Here is a 20,315-nt window from a genome sequence, read left to right on the forward strand (position 1 = left end):
GAGAGATTACATACAGACCAAAATGCAGAATTCAGGAAGAACTCAGTGGATAAAGCAATATCTGTGGAGGCAAGAGCTGTGGGTTGACATTTTGGACCCTTCTCATGGTCATAATATAATATAGGGCTTTAACTCAAAATGTTGACTTGCACCTTTTGAGCTGTTGTGTTGGTTGAATTTGACCTGCTTGTTTTTACATTGTTTTTGCCCTTGAATCCAGAACTAGTCTTTACACATGGAACAACTCTATTACCAGCAAGTTTTGAATCCTATGTAGGGATAATTTGAATTTATTTAAATCTTACATCCACCCTACAATGTGAGGGAGTAAAAAATCTTTGTGTTATGATTCTATCGCAATGTACAGAAATGTGAATTTAATGGTTTGTAGAAAGAGGCTGTCCTTTAGCCTGTTGGTGCTGGCTTTAATACTGCGGTACCGTTTGCCAGATGGAAGCCGCTGAAAAAGTTTATGGTTCGGGTGACTGGTTTCCCTGCTGATCTTCCAGGCCTTCTTTAAGCACCTGCTGCTGTAGATATCCTCAGTGGAGGGAAGTTCACATCCACAGATGCACTGAGCTGTCCTACCACTCTCTGCAGTGCCCAGCAATCAAGGGTGCAGTTCCCATACCTGGTGGTGATACAGCCAGTCAAGATGCTCTCAATGGTGCCCCTGTAGAAGATGTTGAGGGTTTGGGGGCTCATGCCGAATTTCATCAGTCGCCTGAGGTGGAAGGAACACTGTGTGCTTTTATTGCCACACAGCCGGTGTGTACAGTCCAGGTGAGGTCTTCGGTGATGTGTATACTGAGGAACTTGAAACTACTCACCCTCTCAACTGCAGTCCCATTGATATTGATTGGGGTGAGCCTGTCTCCATTCCTCCTGTAATCCATGATCAGCTCTTTTGTTTTGTGGACATTGAGGGAGAGGTTGTTATCTTTGCACCACTGTGTCAGGGTGTCAATCTCTCCTCTGAGGCTATCTCGTCACCGCTAGAAATGAGGCTGATCAATGTCGAGTTATCTGCGAATTTGATCAGCAGATTGGAGCTGTGTGTGGCACAGATGTAGATGTAGATGTGGCACAGTCATAGATGTAAAGGGGATTCAGGACACAACCCTGGGAGTACCTGTGTTGAGGAACTCATGCACTAAGTGCAGTCTATAACTATTGGCTTGGTTAGAGCTTCAAGATTTCAAATACTTCAACCATTTACCATAATAAAATGTTGTATTAAACATTTGGAGGGAATCCAAGAGGATGGAAGCAGCTGTTACAGCCTGGCTTTCAGATTCAATTTATATGCTCATCTGCCTGCTGTTCCATTTAGTTTGCTTTTTTGAGCAAATCCAGCATCTTACTCGTTACTACACACAAGTTATTGTGAGTGCTATTTTTTTAATTTTACTAGTAATTTCATTGTTAGTTTCATTACATTTAAAGGCATCTATTAAAAGATCAGAAGATGTTTAGAACCTTTGTGAGTGGAGTAAAGAAAATGCAAGGGTACAAAGACTCTGATGGAAGTAATATACAGTGCCTAATACAAAGTTTTCACCCCCCTTCCCCGGAAGTTTTCATGTTTTATTGTTTTACAATATTGAATCACAGTGGATTTGATTTGGCTTTTTTGATACTAATAAACAGGAAAAAGACTCTTTTGTATCAAAGTGAAAACAGATCTCTACAAAGTGATTTAAATTAATTACGAATGTAAGACACAAAATGATTGTGTAAATATTCTCCCCCTTTAATATGACACACCAAACCATCACTGGTGCAGCCAATTAGTTTTAGAAATCACATGATTAGTTAAAGTGTCCTAGCTATATATAAACCTGTGTGCAGTCAAGGTGTTTCAATTGATTGTAGTAAAAATACACCTGTATCTGGAAGATCAGCATCCTGGCAACAACAAAAGAACTCTCCAAGCAACTCCGGGAAAGCGTTATTAAAAAATGCAAGTCAGGAGAAGGATACAAGGAAATTTCCAAGTCACTGAATATCCCTTGGAGTACAGTTCAGTCAATCACCAAGAAATGGAAAGAATATGGCACAGCTGTAAATCTGCCAGAGCAGGCTGTCCTCAAAAACTGAGAGACTGTGCAATAAGGGCACTAGTGAGGGAAGCCACAAGAGACCGATGACAGCTCTGGAGGAGTTACAAGCTTCAGTAGCTGAGATGGAAGGACTGCACATACAACTGTTCCTCGGGTGCTTCACCATTGGAGCTTTTTGGGAGAGCGGCAAAGAGAAAACCACTGTTGAGAAAAACACACATGAAATCTCTACCAGAGTTTGCCAGATGGCATATGGGAGACTCTGAAGTCAGCTGGAAGGAGGTTCTATGGTCCAATAAAATCAAAATTGAGCTTTTTTGGGCATCAGACTAAACACTGCACATAATCAAAAACACAGCATCCCTACCATGAAGCATAGTGGTGACTGCATCATGTTGTGGGGATGCTTTACTGCAGCAGGCTGTGGAAGGTTTGTGAAGGTGGAGAATAAATTAAATACAGCAAAATGCAGGGAAATCTTGGGGGAAAACCTGATGCAACCTGCAAGAGAACTACAGCTTGGGAGAAGATTTGTTTTCCAGCAAGACAATGATCCCAAGCATGAAGCCAAAGCTACACAGGTGGCTTAAGAACAACAAAGTTAATGTCCTGGAGTGTCAGAGTCCAGACCTCAATCCAACTGAGAATTTGTGACTGGATTTGTAAAGGGCTGTTCACTCATAATCCACATGCAATCTGACAGAGCTTGAGCTTTTTTCGTAAAGAAGAGTAGGGGAAAAATTGCAGTGTCCCAATGTGCAAAGCTGATGGAAACTAATCCATACAGACTCAAGGCTGTAATTGTTGCCAAAGGTGTATCTACTAAACACTGACTTGAAGAGGGTGAGTAATTAAGCAATCAATTATTTTGTGTTTAGTAATTGTAATAAATTTGTAGAAATTTGTTTTCACTTTGAATCGAGTGTTTTCAGTTGATCAGTGTCAAAAAAGCCAAATTAAATCCATTGTGATTCAATGTTGTAAAGCAATAAAACATGAAAACTTCTGAGGGGGGATGTATATGTTTTATAGGTACTGTACAGGGCATATCAAAAGGCAATGTTACGATAGTTATAGGGGATTTCAATATGCATGTAGGTTGATACAATCAGGTTGGTGCTGGATCCCAAGAAATGGAATTTCTACGATGCTTACAAGATGCCTTTTTAGGAGTAGCTTGTGGTTTAGCCCACTAGGGGAAGGTCAATTCTGGATTGTGTAATAAGCTCGATATGATTAGTGAGCTTAAGGTAAAGGAACACTTAAGAGGCACTGGGCATAATATGATAGAGTTCACCCTACAGTTTGAGAGGCAGAAGCTAAACTCAGACATATCAGTATTATAGTGGAGTAAAGTGAATTACAGAGGCAGGAGAGGGGAGCTGACCAAAATTCACTGGAAAGGGACACTGATGGCAGAAAAGCAATTATTTGAATTTTTGGAAGCAATTTGGAAGTGCAAGATGGATTGATCCCGAAGAAGAAGTAATCTAAAGGGAAGATGAGACAGCCATGGCTGATAACAGAAGTCAAAGACAATATAAAAGCAAAAGAGAGACAACAGAAAACAATTTAAAAAGCCATACAGAGAGAAAAGATTAAAAATAAAGGTGAAGTAACCAATAATGTAAAAAGAATACCAAAAGTTTTTCCAGATATATAAAGAGTAAAAGAGAAACAAGAGTGGATATTGGACTGGAAAATGATGCTGGAGATTCATAGAGTTAGAGAAAAGTACAGCATAGAAACGGGCCCTTTGGCCCATCTAGTCCATGTCAAAACCACTTAAACTGCCTACTTTGCATTTGCACAGTTTGTTGTTCACTGATCTTGTTTACAGTTACTGTTCTATAGATTTGCTAAGTATACCTGCAGGAAAAAGAATCTCAGGGTTGTATGTGGTGACATGCAGTACTCCGATAATAATTTTTACTTTAAACTTTGAAATCGAGTTTGCATGCACCACTTGTGCTGGCAGGTAATTCCACACTCTCACAACCCTCTGAGTGAAGAAGTTTCTCCTCATGTTTCCCTTAAACGTTTCACCTTTCACCCTTGACCCATGACCTCTGGTTGTAGTCCAACCCAACCTCAGTAGAAAAAGCCTGCTTACATTTACCCAATCGATACCCCTCATAATTTTGTATAGAGAGATAGTAACGGAGGACAAAGAAATGGCGGATAAACTTAATACCTATTTTGCGTCAGTCTTCACTGTAGAAGACACTAGCAGAATGCCAGAAGTTCAAGGCTGTCAGGAGACAGAAGTGAATGTAGTTGCTTTTAGTAAGGAGAAGGTGCTTGGGAAGCTGAAAGGTCTGAAGGTAGATGAGTCACCTGGACCAGATGGAATACACCCCAGGGTTCCGAAAGAGGTAGCTGAATATATTTTGGAGGCCTTAGTAATGATCTTTCAAGAATTACTAGATTCTGGAATGGTTCTGGAGGACTGGAAAATGGTAAATGTCACTCCACTCTTAAAGAAGTGAGGGAGGCTGAAGAAAGGAAATTATAGACCAGTTAGCCTGACTTCAATGGTTGGCAGGATGTTGGAGTCCATTATTAAAGATGAAGTTTTGTGGTACCTGGAGGCACATGATAAAACAGGCAAAGTCAGCTTGGTTTCCTTAAGGGGATATCTTGCCTGACAAATAACAGGCAGGATAGACAAAGGAGTGTCATAGGATGTTGTGTACTTGGATTTTCAGAAGGCCTTTGACAAAGTGCTGCAACTGAGGCTGCTGAACAAGGTAAGTGCTGATGGGCCTGTACTCACTGGAATTTAGAAGAATGAGGAGTATCTCATTGAAACCTATCAAATATTGAAAAGCCCAGATGTTGAGAAGATGTGTTTTATAAAGGGAGGACTCTAGTTCCAAAGGGTACAGCCTCAGAATAGAGGGACGTCCATATGGAAAAGAGATGAGGAGGGATTTCTTTTTAAACAGAGGGTAGCGAATCTATGGAATTATTTACCACAGAAAGTTGTGGAGGCTAAGTCATTGGGTATATGTAAAGCGAAGGTTGATAGGTTCTTGATTATTAATGGTGTCAAATGTTGCAGGGAGAAGGCAGGAGAATGGGGCCGAGAGGGATAATAAATCAGCCCTGATGACAGACTCAGTGGGCCAAATGGCCTCATTCTGCTCCTATGTCTTATGGCCCTCTCTGTATTTATGCTCAGTAACAGGGTATATTACTCTACTCAGACTTCCTCAATAAGCTTGAATTATGTTCTTCAATCGTTTCATACAAATATGAATTAGTAGAGGCTGGCTATTTTCAAATCTTGCTTATGAATAGATACATGAACCTGGATCCTTCCTTAATCTAGTTACTTTTTTATATATTAATTTAACATGGATTTATGTATGTGACTGAGAGAATTAAGGCTGCCATTCTCATATGAGAAGCTCAGTATGGTTCCACCATAAGTGGCTAATTCTGTATTGTACCTCTTACCAGACTCTGGCTTATGGAGATATGAACCATGAATGGATTGGTAATGAATGGCTCCCCAGTCTTGGATTGCCTCAGTATCGTAGCTATTTCATGGAATGCTTAGTGGATGCAAGAATGCTTGACCATTTAACCAAGAAAGACCTGCGAATGCATTTGAAGATGGTTGATAGCTTTCATCGGTAAGCTTTGGTGCTTTACTGTATTATTCATAGTCATTGCGTAATAGAGCACAGAAACAGGGCCTTCAATATGTTAATGCTCACCATCAAGTACCGATCTATCGTAATGCCATTTAACTGTAGTTGGTCCATGGGAATTCAAATGTTCACCCATTAAAGTTGTGAGAGTGCTTGACTCCACCACCCACTCAGCCAATACATTCCAGACTTCAGCTATCCTCTGGAATGAACATATTCTCTCCAGATCCCTTCAAATCATGAACAAGGTACAGAGGAGATGTCAGAGGCTAAGTTTTTTTACGCAGAGAGTGGTGAGTCCATGGAATGGGCTGCCGGCGATGGTGGTGGAGGCAGATACGATAAGGTCTTTTAAGAGACTCCTGGATAGGTACATAGAGCTTAGAAAAATAGAAGGCTATGGGTAATCCTAGGTAAGTTACAAAGTAAGTACAAACCCCATTTCCAGAAAAGTTGGGATATTTTCCAAAATGCAATAAAACAAAAATCTGTGATATGTTAATTCATATGAACCCTTATTTAACTGACAAAAGTACAAAGAAAAGATTTTCAATAGTTTTACTGACCAACTTAATTGTATTTTGTAAATATACACAAATTTAGAATTTGATGGCTGCAACACACTCAACAAAAGTTGGGATAGAGTTAAAATACGATTGTAAAGTGCACAGAATATACAAGTAACACTGGTTTGGAAGACTCCACATTAAGCAGGCTAATTGGTAGCAGGTGAGGTATCATGACTGGGTATAAAAGTAGCGTCCATCAAAGGCAAGCAAGGATGGGTCATGGCTCACCCCTTTGTGCCAAAATTCATGAGAGAATTGTTATTCAGTTCAAAAGGAACATTTCCCAACACAAGATTGCAGAGAATTTAGGTCTTTCAACATCTACAGTACATAATATTGTGAAAAGATTCAGAGAATTCAGAGACATCTCAGTGCGTAAAGGGCAAGGTCGGAAACCACTGTTGAATGCGCGTGATCTTCGAGCCCTCAGGCGGCACGGCCTAAGAAACCGTCATGGTACTGTGACAATTATAGCCACTTGGGCTCGGGAGTACTTCGGAAAACCATTGTCACTTAACACAGTCTGTCGCTGCATCCAGAACTGCAACTTGAAACTGTATTACGCAAGGAGGAAGCCATACATCAACTCTATGCAGAAACGTCGGTGAGTTCTCTGGGCCTGAGCTCATCTCAGATGGACCGAAAGACTGTGGAACCGTGTGCTGTGGTCAGATGAGTCCACATTTCAGCTAGTTTTTGGGAAAAACGGCCGTCGAGTTCTCTGTGCCAAAGATGAAAACGACCGTCCTGATTGTTATCAGCGAAAGGTACAAAAGCCAGCATCTGTGATGGTATGGGGGTGCATCAGTGCCCATGGCATGGGTGAGTTGCATGTATGTGAAGGTACCATTGACTCTGAGGCATATATTAGGATTTTAGAGAGACATATGTTGCCATCAAGGTGACGTCTCTTCCCGGGACGTCCATGCTTATTTCAGCAGGACAATGCCAGACCACATTGTGCACGGGCTACAGACTGTGTAGACACAGAGTGCGTGTGCTTGACTGGTCTGCTGCCAGTCCAGATCTATCTCCTATTGAAAATGTATGGCGCATCATGAAGAGGAGAATCAGACAACAGAGACCACGGACTGCTGAGCAGCTGAAGTCTTATATCAAGCAAGAATGGACAAAATTTCCAATTGTAAATCTACTACAATTAGTATCCTTAGTTCCAAAACGATTAAAAAGTGTTATTAAAAGGAAAGGTGATGTAACACTATGGTAAACATGCCTCTGTCCCAACTTTTGTTGAGTGTGTTGCAGCCATCAAATTCTAAATTTGTGTATATTTACAAAATACAATTAAGTTGGTCAGTAAAACTATTGAAAATCTTTTCTTTGTGTACTTTTGTCAGTTAAGTAAAGGTTCACGTGAATTAACATATAACAGATTTTTGTTTATTGCATTTTGGAAAATATCCCAACTTTTCTGGAAATGGGGTTTGTACATGTTCGGCACAGCATAGTGAGTCGAAGGGCCTGTATTGTGCTGTAGGTTTTTTATGTTTTGATGTTAAATCTCTTAACATGTATCTTAAAGCTATGTCATCTGGCTTATGAATTTTTGCCTCAGGGAAAAAATTCTTCCTATCTATGCCTCTCATAATTCTGTATCCCTCTGTCAGTTTCTCCCTCAGCCTTATCTGCTACCAGGAATACAAACCCAGCTGCTTCTCATAACTGAAATGTTCTATCCCAAGCAACATCCTGGTGTTACATGACCTACCCAGCTCCAGCAAGTCATTTCTGCAGTGCGGTGAAGAGAACTGCATACACTATCCAGCTCTATCCTAACCAATGTATTTTAAAGCTGCTGTAAGACCTTCTGACTCTGATATTCAGTGCCCTGGCTATTGAAGTCAAGCATTCTACTTGCCTTCTTCATCATCCTATCTACCTTTTGTTGTCACTTTCTGGGCTCTATAGACCTGTACATAAGCTTCCCTTTGTTCCTCATTTAATACGGCTCGGCAACATTATCTCCTCCACAATCACCATCAGCACAAGGCAGAGTGCTTACCCTCCTACTCAACTCACTTTATTCTTATGATTGTGTGGCTAAATTTAAGTGGTTAAGATGTTCGCCTAGTGATCTGAAGGTCGCTAGTTCGAGCCTTGGCTGAGGCTGTGTGTGTGTCCTTGAGCAAGGCACTTAACCACACATTGCTCTGCGACTACACCGGTGCCAAGCTGTATGGGTCCTAATGCCCTTCCCTTGGACAACATTGGTGGCGTGGAGAGGGGAGACTTGCAGCTTGGGCAACTGCCGGTCTTCCATACAATCTTGCCCAGGCCTGCACCCTGGAAACTTTCCAAGGCACAAATCTATGGTCTCACGAGACTAACGGAGGCCTACACATCCCCAGTGCTCTTTTAAAGTTTGCTGATAACACCACTGATGCTGGCTGAATCAAAGGCGGTGATGAATTGACATAAAGGAGGGAGACTGAAAATCAGAATCAGGTGCCTACTCCTGCACCTATTGTCTAAGGTCAGCAAAACAAAGAGCTAATAATCAACTGCAGAAGGAAGAAGCCAGATGTCCATAAACCAGTCCTCGTTAGGAGGACAGGGATGGAGAGGGTCAGTAGCTTTAAGTTCCTTGGTGTCAACATATCAGAAGATCTGTCTTGGGACCAGCACGTAAAGGTCATCACAAAGAAGGAACAACAGAGTCTCTGATTTCTTAGAAGTTTGGGTAGATTTGACATGTCTCCAAAAACTTTGACAAACTTCTATAACTGCACAGTGGACTATCTGAAAGCACTGTGGCCCAGGAATGGAAAAGGTGACAGAAAGTGCTGGATACATTCCAGAAGATCACAGGCAAAACCTTCCCCACCATTGGATATACTTACATGGAGCACTGCCACAACAGAGTGGCGTCCATCATCAAACACCACCATCATCCAGACCATGTCCTGTTCTCACTACTACCATTGGGCTGGAGCTACAGAACATAAGGGCCCAACTGCCAGGTTCAGAAACAGTTGTTACCCTCAAATCATCAGGTGCCTAAACTGCTGTGGATATTTATCACCTTATTCCACAACCTACAGGCTCACTTTCAAGGACTTTGTACAACTCATGTTATCAGTATTATTTTTATTTGCAGTTTGTCTTCTTTTGAAGTACCTTATGAGAATAGGTTGAGTGTACCTGGTCTTTTCTCCTTGGAGCGACGGAGGATGAGAGGTGACCCGATTGAGTTGTATAAGATGATGAGAGGCATTGATTGTGTGGACAGTCACAGGCTTTTTCCCAGGGCTGAAATGGCTAACACGAGGGGGCACAGTTTTAAGGTGCCTGAAAATAGGTATTGAGGGGATATCAGTGGTAAGTTTTTCACTCAGAGAGTGGTGGGTGCGTGGAATGCACTGCCAGTAGTGGTGGTGGAAGTGGATAAAATAGGGTCTTTTAAGAGCCTCTTGCATAGGCATATGGAGCTTAGGAAAATACAGGGCTATGCGTTAGGGAAATTCTAGACAGTCTCTAGAGTAGGTTACATGGTCGGCACAACATTGTGGGCCAAAGGGCCTGTAATGTGCTGTAGATTTCTAAGTTCTATGTTTTTAACACACCAGTTGTTCATTAGGTACTATGCGAATGCCTCAGCAATCCTAGCAGCACCAGGGGATTTCACATTTACCCCTGAGGGCAGAGATTTGCCAACTGATTCAAAAGGTGCTATCTTTGAAAACATTGCATTTCTTCACTTTTACTTAGATTGTTTCTTTATGCCGCTGAAGGATGGCTTGAACTTGCAACCTTCTGACTCGAGTGAAGCTGCTAGCACAAAGCCAAGGGGATCATGTCTTTAATAAATGGCCTGTGTATCATTTTTACTGAGAGATATGTTTTGTTCCCAGCACATGTTTACATTACGGTATAATGTGTCTAAAGAGATTAAACTACGACAGAAAGGAGCTGGAGCGGAGGAGAGAAGAAAGCCAACATGAAATTAAAGGTTGGTTTGTTCGAAATATCATTCTCATTCAATTTCCCTGTTTATTAAAGTGCCAGTGTGATTTTCTCAACATTGTTTGAACAACCAAATACCACTTGTTATTCCATCATTCTCTTCTGTTCCCTTCCATATAATGATGAGGGTAGTCCCTTTTTAATATGAACATTCAGACTGTCTATGGTACAGAACATTCAACTGCTACTCATAGATTGACCAGCAGATCTTGCAAGTGAAGTTGGGTGGGTGCAAAGGAATTGTTCAATACTGCCCTCTTATGACAAGGCTATTAGAACTTCCAGCAACTTAATTAAATGAATCATTTTGAACAAGAGAATCATTTTCAAAATCTCAGTTCTTTCTATGGTCTTAGTTTGCTGAATGGAAATAAGTTTCTTGAAGATAAATTAGCTCAATTTTTGTGAAGAAAATTAAGCTGCAAGTATTTTAAGCAGGAGAGTTTTATAAATGTTTGTTTCAAGCTTCAAACTCATAGTATTATTCTCTTTACTACTTGTGGATCGCTTTGCATTTGTAATTAAATGTCATGTGGACTTGCAACACATACACACTTGGACACGTGGCACAGCTGTTCATTGAATGAATACTTGTTACATTAGTCTGGTCTCTTTCTTTTCCCCCCCTCCCCAATAATACTTCTCCCCACGCTCTTCCCCGCCACTCTCTCTCCCCTCTCCAACCCCTCTTCCCCTCTTTCTCCATCCCTTCCTCTCCCCTCCGATTCTACCCTTTCCCCGACCCTCCACCCCACTCACCCTCTACCCCCTCCCCCACTGCCTCCTCCCACCCCCTCCCCTCTACCACTCCCACCTCCATCCCCCTCTCCTTCATACCCCTCTACCCACACCTACTGCTCTCTCCCCCAAACTCCTCACTCTGCCACCTTTCTCTCCCCCACCTTTCTTTCCCCCTCTCTTACCCCACCCATCCCTCCCCCACTCTTCGCCCTCCCCCTCGCCGCCCTCTTCCCCCTCGCCGTTCTCCCCCTCTACCTCCATCGACCTCTTTCCCCATTCTCCACTTCCCCTTCCCCTTCACCCCTCCCCTTCACCTCTCCTCCTTCATCTCCTTCCCCCTCCCCCTTCCTCCCAACCCCATGGGATGTGTGACATTGCACTGAAGTAACCACAGCTAGTTTTGATACTGAATCCGAATAACAAACCAGCAAGTCATTTGTTTAATGTGTTCAGCTGTTCAGTTTGAATATAGAGACGTAAACAAAATATGTTTTTTAAATATAGGTTTAATTAAAGCTTCTTTGAAATGCGGATGAAGAAAGTTCTGTTCTCATTGCTTTTCCGCTTTTTTCATTCACCTGTGGCGCCTGGTGCTACTTTCTAGTAATTCTGTTCCATTAAAAGAATACTTATAATCTGCACCATGTCATTTAATTTGTACAGCTGAATTACTGGACCATATTTCTTGAAGAACAATGTAATCAGTCTAAAGTAATCCTCAGCATTCACTGTATTATTCAGAAAAATGTCTGTAGTGTTGAACACATAACTATGCATGTAATATGGGTCTCCCCAGAACTGATATAATTACCTCTGTGCAAGTAACACAAAGTGCTGGAGGACATCAGCAAGTCAGGCAGCATCTATGGAAATGAACCAACAGTCCAAAATCCTTCATCAGGGCTGGAAAGGAAGGGGGAAGAAATCAGAACCAGGTGGAGAAGAAACTAGATGATGATAGGTGAAACCACTGATCACCTTCTAGCTTGTATTCCATAGAGGTCCTGATGAAGGGTCTCAGCCCGCAACATCAACCGTTTATTCATTTCCATCGATGCTGCCTTAACTGCTGAGTTCCCCCAGCATTTTGTGTGTGCTGCTCTGGATTTCCAGCACCTGCAGAATCTCTTGTGTTTATGGTGAAAACAACATTCATTTTACTCTCAGTCAATGACTCGTGTTTGAATTTGGCCTAGATGTGTTGGTGTGGACTAATGACCAAGTCATTCATTGGGTGCAATCTATTGGACTTCGTGAGTATGCAAACAACATTCTTGAAAGTGGAGTACATGGAGCCTTGATAGCCCTAGATGAAAATTTTGATTACAACAGTTTGGCATTACTATTGCAGATTCCCACACAAAATACTCAGGTAACCTAAGGAATAATGCCTTGGCTTCCTTCATTTCTTGAATTTCTGAGTAATTGTGCCACTGTTGAACTCCAAATTAATTTTTCAATATAACTCTCTTACAGGCAAGGCAGGTCTTGGAGCGTGAATTCAACAACCTGTTGGCCTTAGGAACTGAGCGCAAGTTGGATGATGTGAGTATTAGGGATTCTTTCGGAATTCACTATGGGGAAAGTTAGGTGTCAAGTTTGTGTTGTCTGATTATGTTAAAGTGTTGGCCTACAGTTGCCAAGAGTTGGATTCACGGGAGAGTTACTCTTCATCTCATCAGAAGGGGTTGAGTTTGAATGCTTGCTGCATTATCTGTCCTCATCCTCCTCAGCTCACTGCCAGAGTGAATTGTTTTCATCGAGCATAGGTAAAGCTGCAGTTTTTAAAGCAGCCCAAAAGACTGCAGATGCAGGAGTCTGGGTCAGAGTATAAACTGCTGGAAGAACTCAGCCAAGCAGCGTCAGTAGAGGCAAAGGGATGGTCAACATTTTGTGCTAACACCGTGCAGGACTTATGCAGGGTCTCAACCAAAACACTGGCCACCCCTTTGCCTCCACACATGCTGCTTGAGGTGCTGAGTTCTTCCAGCATATTTTTTTTTTGCTTCAGCTTTTAAACTGAATAAGAACTGAAACCTGAATTTATATCCATTTTGTTTGTTTGTTTGGACACCATGCAGAATAGGCCCTTCAGCCCTTCAAACCATGCTACCCAGCAATCTCTTGCTTAATCATGGGACAATTTACTATGACCAATTAATGTCCCAACCAATCCGTTTTTGGACTAAGAGAGTAAACCAGAGCTCCCGGAGGATACACGTGGTCACAGGTACAAACTCCTTGCAGCAGCAGCAATTGAACACAAGTTGCCTGTACTGTAGGGCGTTGTGCTATTCACTACGCTACGATGCTGCCAAATCCACTGAAGGATACTGGACTTAGGAAAATTGCACATAGAAATCTATCTGAAATGATGACTACTTTATCATTGTGAAGAGAAATATAAATTCAAGAATAGAAAGATTGAGCATGGTAGGACTAATGTTCTGAGGTGTGTATATTTCATTGCAAGAAGCATTGTAGAAAAGACAAATGAGCTCAGGGCATGAATCAGCTTGGGGAATTATGACATTGTAGCCATTAGTGAGACATGGTTACAGGAGGGACAGGACTGACTGCTCAGTGTTCCAGGGTTCCATTGTTTTGGACATGATAGAGTGAGAGAGATTAAAGGGGTATTACTTGTCAGGGAAAACATCATGGCAATGCTCAGACAGTCTTTCTGATAGGCTGAAGAGCTTGTCTAATGAGGTTATATGGGTGGAACTGTGGAATAAGAAACCACATTAATGGCAATATATTACAGACCACCCACAGAGTTTAGAGGAGCAAACTTGTAGAGAGATTGCAGACTGTTGCAGGAAATGTAAGGTTGTGATAGAGGTGATTGTAACTTCCTAGTTATTGAGTGGGACTCCCATATTATAGAAGGGCTGGATGACATAGAGTTTGTCAAATGTGCTCATGAAAATTTCCTTAATCAATACCTAGAGGACCTAATCAGAGAGAGTGCAATACTACATCTGTTATTAGAACCCTAGAAAGAGCAACTAAAAGAATCATTAGGAAGGAAAATATCAAATATGAAAGCAAGCTAGCAAACAATACCAAAGTGGGTAGTAAAAGCTTTTTCAAGTATGTAAAAAATAAAAGAGAACTGGGGGTGGATATAGGACTGCTAGAAAATGAGGCCGGAGAAATAATTACGAGTGCCAAGGAGATGGCAGATGAATTAAATGAGTATTTTGCATCAGTCTTCACTGTGGAAGACATTAACAGTGTGCCAGATGTTGAAGGGTGCGAGGGAAGAGAAGAGAGTGTAGTTACTATTACAAGGAAGAAGGTACTCAAAAAGCTGAAAGATCTAAGGGTACATAAGTCACCCGGGCCAGATGAACTGCACTCTAGAGTTCTGAAAGAGGTAGCAGTAGAGATTATGCAGGCATTAGAATTGATCTTTCTAAAATCAATGGACTCTGGCATGGAGCCAGAGGACTGGAAAATTGCAAATGCCACTCTACTCTTTAAGAAAGGAGGGAGGCAGCAAAAAGGAAATAATAGAACAGTTAGCCTGACCTCAGTTGATGGGAAGATGGAGTCAATTGTTAAGGATGAAGTTATGGAGTACTTGGTGACACAGGACAAGATAGGACAAAATCAGCATGGTTTCCTTCAGAGAAAATCCCGCCTGACAAACCTGTTGGAATTCTTTGAGGAGATTACATGTAGGAGAGATAAAAGGGATGCAGTGAATGTTGTATATCTTGACTTTCAGAAGGCCTTTATATAGGCTGTGTATTTTTATGTGTTATTTGGTATGATTTGGCAACCATAGCTTAAAGTTTACTGGAAAGAGTGTTGCTGCTGAGGGCGCTTGTGCCGAGTGTTCTTGCCGCGAGTGCTGCTGAGGGCGCTTGTGCCGAGAGCGCTTGTGCCGAGTGCTCTTGCCGAGGGCGCTTGTGCCGAGTGTTCTTGCCGAGGGCGCTTGTGCCGAGTGTTCTTGCCGGGAGAGCTTGCATGAGATTATCACTAAGGTGGTCAGTGCTGCAATAATTGCAGAAAAGTATTCCTACATTACATAGGCTGTGTATTTATCAGATCATTCCTGCTTTTACTATATGTTACTGTTATTTTAGGTTTTATGTGTTATTTGGCATGATTTGGTAGGTTATTTTTTGGGTCTGCGAACGCTCACAAATTTTTCCCATATAATTGAATGGTAATTGCTTCTTCACTTTACGACATTCCGGCTTACGAACCGTTCCAGAGGAACACTCTACCTTCGAATAGCGGGGGAAACCGGTAGTGGTGTTCTGCAGGGTCAGTGTTAGGACCGCTTCTTTTTACGCTGTATATCAGTGAATTAGATGCTGGAATAGATGGTTTTGTTGCCAAGTTTGCAGATGATATGAAGATTGGTGGAGGGGCAGGTGGTGTTGAAGCAGGTAGGATGCAGAGGGACTTAGATTAGGAAAATGGGCAAGAGAGTGGCAAATGAAATACAATGTTGAAAAATGCATGGTCATGCACTTTGGTAGTAGAAATAAATATGCAGACTATTTTTTAAATGGGGAGAAAATCGAAAAATCTGAGATGGGAAGGGACTTGGGATCCTTGTTCAGAACGCCATAAAGGTTAACTTTCACGTTGCATCGGTGGTGAGGAAGGCAAATGCCACATTTCAAGAGGCCTAGAATATAAGAGCAGGGATGCGATGCTGAGGCTTTATAAGGTACTGGTGAGGCCTCACCTTAAGTATTGTGAATAGTTTTGGACTCCTTATTGAAGAAAAGATGTGCTGGCATTGGAGAGGATCCATAGGAGGTTCACAAGGATGATTCCAGGAATGAAAGGGTTATCATATGAGGAATGTTTGATGGTTCTGGGTCTGTACTCATTGGAACCTGGAAGGATGAGGGGGATCTCACTGAAACCTTTCAAATGGGGAATCTTGGGTTTCTGAGCGGTATTGAGGTCCTGGTTAAGAAAAAGAAGGAAGTGCATAGCAGGTATAGGGAGGAAGGAGCATATGAGGTACTCGAGGGGTATGGGGAGGTCTTAAATGGGTATTTTGCATTGTATTTGCTCGTGCTACAGACTACAAAAGAGAGGCACAGCAGCAGTGACGTCATGGACCGTAAAAGATTATAGAGCGTTTGCTGTCTTGAGGAAATTAGGGTGGATTAATCCTAACAAGATGTTCCCTTGAACCCAGTGGGAGGCGAGTGCAGAAACTGCAGAGGCCCCAGCAGAGATATTTAAAACATGAGGTGCCAGAGCATTGGAGGATAGCTAATGTCCTGCTGTTTCAGAAAGGCTCTAAGAGTAAGCCCAGAAATTATAGGCTGATGAGCCTGGTATCAGTAGTGGGTAAGTTATTGGAATTAATTCCAAGGGACTGGATAATATAAGCATTTGAATAGACAGTGACTAATTAGAGATAATCGACATGACTTTGTGCGTTGTCGTTTGTGTCTAAAAAATCTTCAAAGTTCAAAGTACTTTTATTATCCAAGTATGTATACGTTATACAACCTTGAAATTCATTTCCTAACAGGCAGCCACAAAACAAAGACACCTAAAAAGAACCCTTCTGTATATATATAAAAAAGAGTATCTAACATTCAATGTGCAGAGAATAAAAGCCACACCATGCCTTTAAAAAAGAATCCATAAAAAATAAAAGAATAAAATAATCCATAAAAGAGGCCATCGAACACCCAGTGTGCAATGGAAAAAATCATGCAAATAGTGTTTCTGAATTGATGTCCACAAGAGAGTCCCGTAGTTTAATGCAGGGGCTGAGAAAATGCCTTGAAGCAGCAATCTGAACCACCTCACCACTGGCCACAACACCCTCACCTTTTCAATCTGGCCCAGAGTTTAAACCTCTGCACGAGCTGCTTGGAAATGCCGGACTTCCCCCTGCAAATCTCCGTCTGAGCATCGTGCTCAGCCGCATCGATACACTCCGGAACCTGGACCCCACAGTTTCTGACCTTTCACGCTCTTCCATGTTCTCAGCAATTGGCTTGCCACCTTACCTTGCCTCAGTTCTGCCACATCGAATTGCCTCCAAGTCCGAAGGGAAGTTACAGATTATTACTTGCGATGATCGTTTGCCAGGAAAAGTGTAGTTAACAAAGTATTTAGTTGCTTTCATTGTTTCATTAGCCATCAGCCAGAAGTAGCTAAGGTTCACCAGCGCCATCTTAAGTGGGAATTCTGTTGATTTTTTTGAAGAAGTTATCTGGACAGTTGATGAAAGTCCTTTGATGAAGCCAACGAATGAGCAGCCTTCAGGAGAGTGAAACCACGAAAAACCCAGATGGGATACCTAGCCAAGTATCAAAGATTTGTGTTGAGCAACTGGCTGGAGTGTTCACTGAGATCTTCAACCTCTCGCTTCGGCAACGTGTAGTACACTTCTGTTTCAAGCAGGCTTCAATTATACCAGTGCCCAAGAAAAGCATGGTGACCTGCCCAGTAGCACTTACATCCACTGTGAGGAGTGTCTTGAGAGGTTGGTGATAAAACATACCAACTCCTGCCTGAGAAGCGACTTAGATCTGCTCCAATTTGCCTACTGAAACAACAGGTCCACAACAGTTGTCATCTCATTGGCTCTTCACTAAACCCTGGAACATCTGGACAGCAAAACTGCATACGTCAGGATGGTCTTTATCAGCTCACCATTCAATACCATCATCCCCTCAAAACTAATCAATAAGTTCTAAGACCTTGGCCTCAACACCTCCTTGTGCAATTGGATCCCAATTTCCTCAGCTGCAGACCACAGTCAGTTCAGATTGGCAACAACATGTACAATCTCCATCAGTAAAGGTGCACCACAAGGCTGTGTGCTTAGCCCTGCTCAATGAGCTTTCCACTGGTGACTGTGTGGCTAAGCACAGCTCCAGTGCCATATTCAAGTTTCCCGATGACACCACTGTTGTGGGCTGAATCAAAGGTGGTGATAAATCAGCATATAGGAGGGAGAATGAAAATCTAGCTGAGTGGTGCCATAACAACAAACTCTTACTCAATGTCAGCAAGACCAAGGAGCTGATTATAGACTTCAGGAGAAGGAAACCAGCGGTCCATGACCCATTCCTCACTGAAGGATCAGAGGTACAGAGAGTTGTCGACTTTAAAGTCCTCGGTGTTTTATTTCGGAGGACTTGTTCTGGGTCCAGCACATAAGAGCAATTACGAAGAAAACATGGTGTTGCCTCTACTTCCTTAGGAGTTTGCGGAGATTTGTCATGACATGTAAAACTTTGACAAGCTTATATGTATATTGGAGAGTATATTGACTGGTTGCATCACAGCCTGGTATGGGAACAGCAACGCCCTGAAACTGAAAATCCTACAAAAAATAGTGGATGCGGGCCAGTCCATCCCAGTTAAAGCCCTCCCCATCTACATGAAACACCATTGCAGGAAAGCAGCATTAATCATCAGGGATCCTTACGACCTAGCACATGCTCACTTCTGACTGCCGTCATTAGAAAGGAGGCACAGGAGCCTCAGGACTGCCACTATCAGGTTCTCAACCATCAGACTCCTGAAACAAAGGGCTCAACTTCACTTGCCCCATCACAGAACTGTTCCCACAACTCTTCATCTCATGTTCTCAATATGTATTGTTTATTTATTAATAACGATTATTTCTTCTTGTGCTTGCACAGTTTGTTGTCTTATGCACTCTGGTTGAACATTCTAGTTGGGCGGTCTTTCACTGATTCTATTATGGTTATTATTCTGTTATAGATATACCCACAAGAAAATGAATCTCAGGGTCGTATATGGTGACATATATGTATATGATAATAAATTTTACTTTGAACTTTAAACTTTGGATGTTGTCTACATGGACTACAAGGCCTTTGACAAGGTCCCACTTGGGAGGTTGGTGGAGAAGGTTCAGGAAGATATTGTAAATAGGATTAGACATTGGGTTTGCGGGAGAAGCCAGAGGGTGGTAGTACCTGGTTGCCTCTGTGTCTGGAGGCCTGTGACTAGTAGTGTGCTGCAGGGGTTGGTGCTGGCTCCGTTTTGGTAGTCATCTATATCAGTGATCTGGATGATAATGTGATAAACTGGATCAGCAAATTTGCAGGTGATGTCAAGATTGAGGATCCAGTGGACAGCGAGGAAGACTATCAAAGCTTGCAGCAGGATCTGGACCAGCTGGAAAAATAGGCTAGAAGATGGCAGATAGAATTTAATGCAGACAAGTTGAGGTGTTGCACTTTAGGAGGACAACCAGGGTAGGACTTAAACGGTGTGTAAGAAAGTGCTATGGAATAAAGGGATCTGGGAATACAGAACCACGTTTCCTTGAAAGTGGTATCACAGGTAGATAGGGCCATAAAGAAAGCCTTTGGCACATTGGCCTTCATAAATCAAAGTATTGAGCACAGAGGTTGGGATGTTATGTTCAAGTTGTCTAAAGACATTGGTGAGGCCTAATTTGGAGTATTGTCTGTCACCTACCTACTGAAAAGATGTCAACAAGATTGAGAGAGTGGTTTAAGGGAGAGTTAATAGAATAATTCGTTAAAGTGTTTGAGGTAATAATTTGTTGATATTTTCCAGTGAACTGGTGAATTGGGTAACATGAAAATGCAAGCTCAATATTATATTCCTGGAAGTCAAAGTGAAATGATTTTCTTTCTCCTCATGCAAAGCTTTCTCTGAACTCGGTATAGATTGTAAATATTGACCATAAAGCCAGTACCTGACTGAGGAGGTTACTAAACACATGAGCTAAAATATTGATGTTTTCAGTGAAGAGTGTAGATAACTTTGCTGTTGTGTTAGGAGCAGTACGTGGCAAGCCAAGTTCAACTCCTATTCTTAAATGTTTTATTCTGACAAATGACTGCCTGACCACAGATAAAACTTCTATGAAGATGAAATTTTCTACTATCCAATGCCTGAAGTAACTAATGAAGTACAAAGAAGAATAAGCACATGGTTGATAGAAAAATGGAGGGTTACATTAAAGGGAAGAGTTATATTGATCTTAGAGTAGATTAAAAAGTTCAACACAACATCGTGGGCTGAAGGCCCTGTAATGTGCTTTAATGTTCTCTGTTCTAAACCTTTCCTGTGGCATAAATTCATGAAGTATGAGAGAGATAGCAGTTGAAGTGAAAATACTGAGGCATCTTAACAATATTAAACTTGAATAAAAACGCTCAAGAAACTTGTTTTAAGTCCAGCTTTTTTTAATCACGAAAGAACTCCTGTCACACTTACTGCATTTGAACTTGCAATGAAAATTTTATAGATTTCAGAAGAAATTTTTTGCTTAGAAGCTGTCATCTTAT

At 41.8% G+C, this 20,315-nt stretch overlaps 1 protein-coding gene across 8 annotated transcripts in view; it reads left to right on the forward strand.

The window, feature by feature from the left end:
* Positions 1-20,315, forward strand: part of ppfia4 (PTPRF interacting protein alpha 4) — a 682,729-nt gene that overhangs the window by 648,333 nt on the left and 14,081 nt on the right. For all 8 annotated transcript variants that reach the window (XM_073030364.1, XM_073030363.1, XM_073030366.1 and 5 more), the window contains 4 exons: positions 5,529-5,704; positions 10,164-10,261; positions 12,213-12,388; positions 12,493-12,561. In XM_073030364.1, the coding sequence (XP_072886465.1) occupies positions 5,529-5,704; positions 10,164-10,261; positions 12,213-12,388; positions 12,493-12,561 (519 nt within the window). The remainder of the gene's footprint in view (positions 1-5,528; positions 5,705-10,163; positions 10,262-12,212; positions 12,389-12,492; positions 12,562-20,315) is intronic.

Source organism: Hemitrygon akajei, chromosome 27 (genome assembly GCF_048418815.1).
Source record: "Hemitrygon akajei chromosome 27, sHemAka1.3, whole genome shotgun sequence".
Taxonomy (NCBI): Eukaryota; Metazoa; Chordata; class Chondrichthyes; order Myliobatiformes; family Dasyatidae; genus Hemitrygon; species Hemitrygon akajei.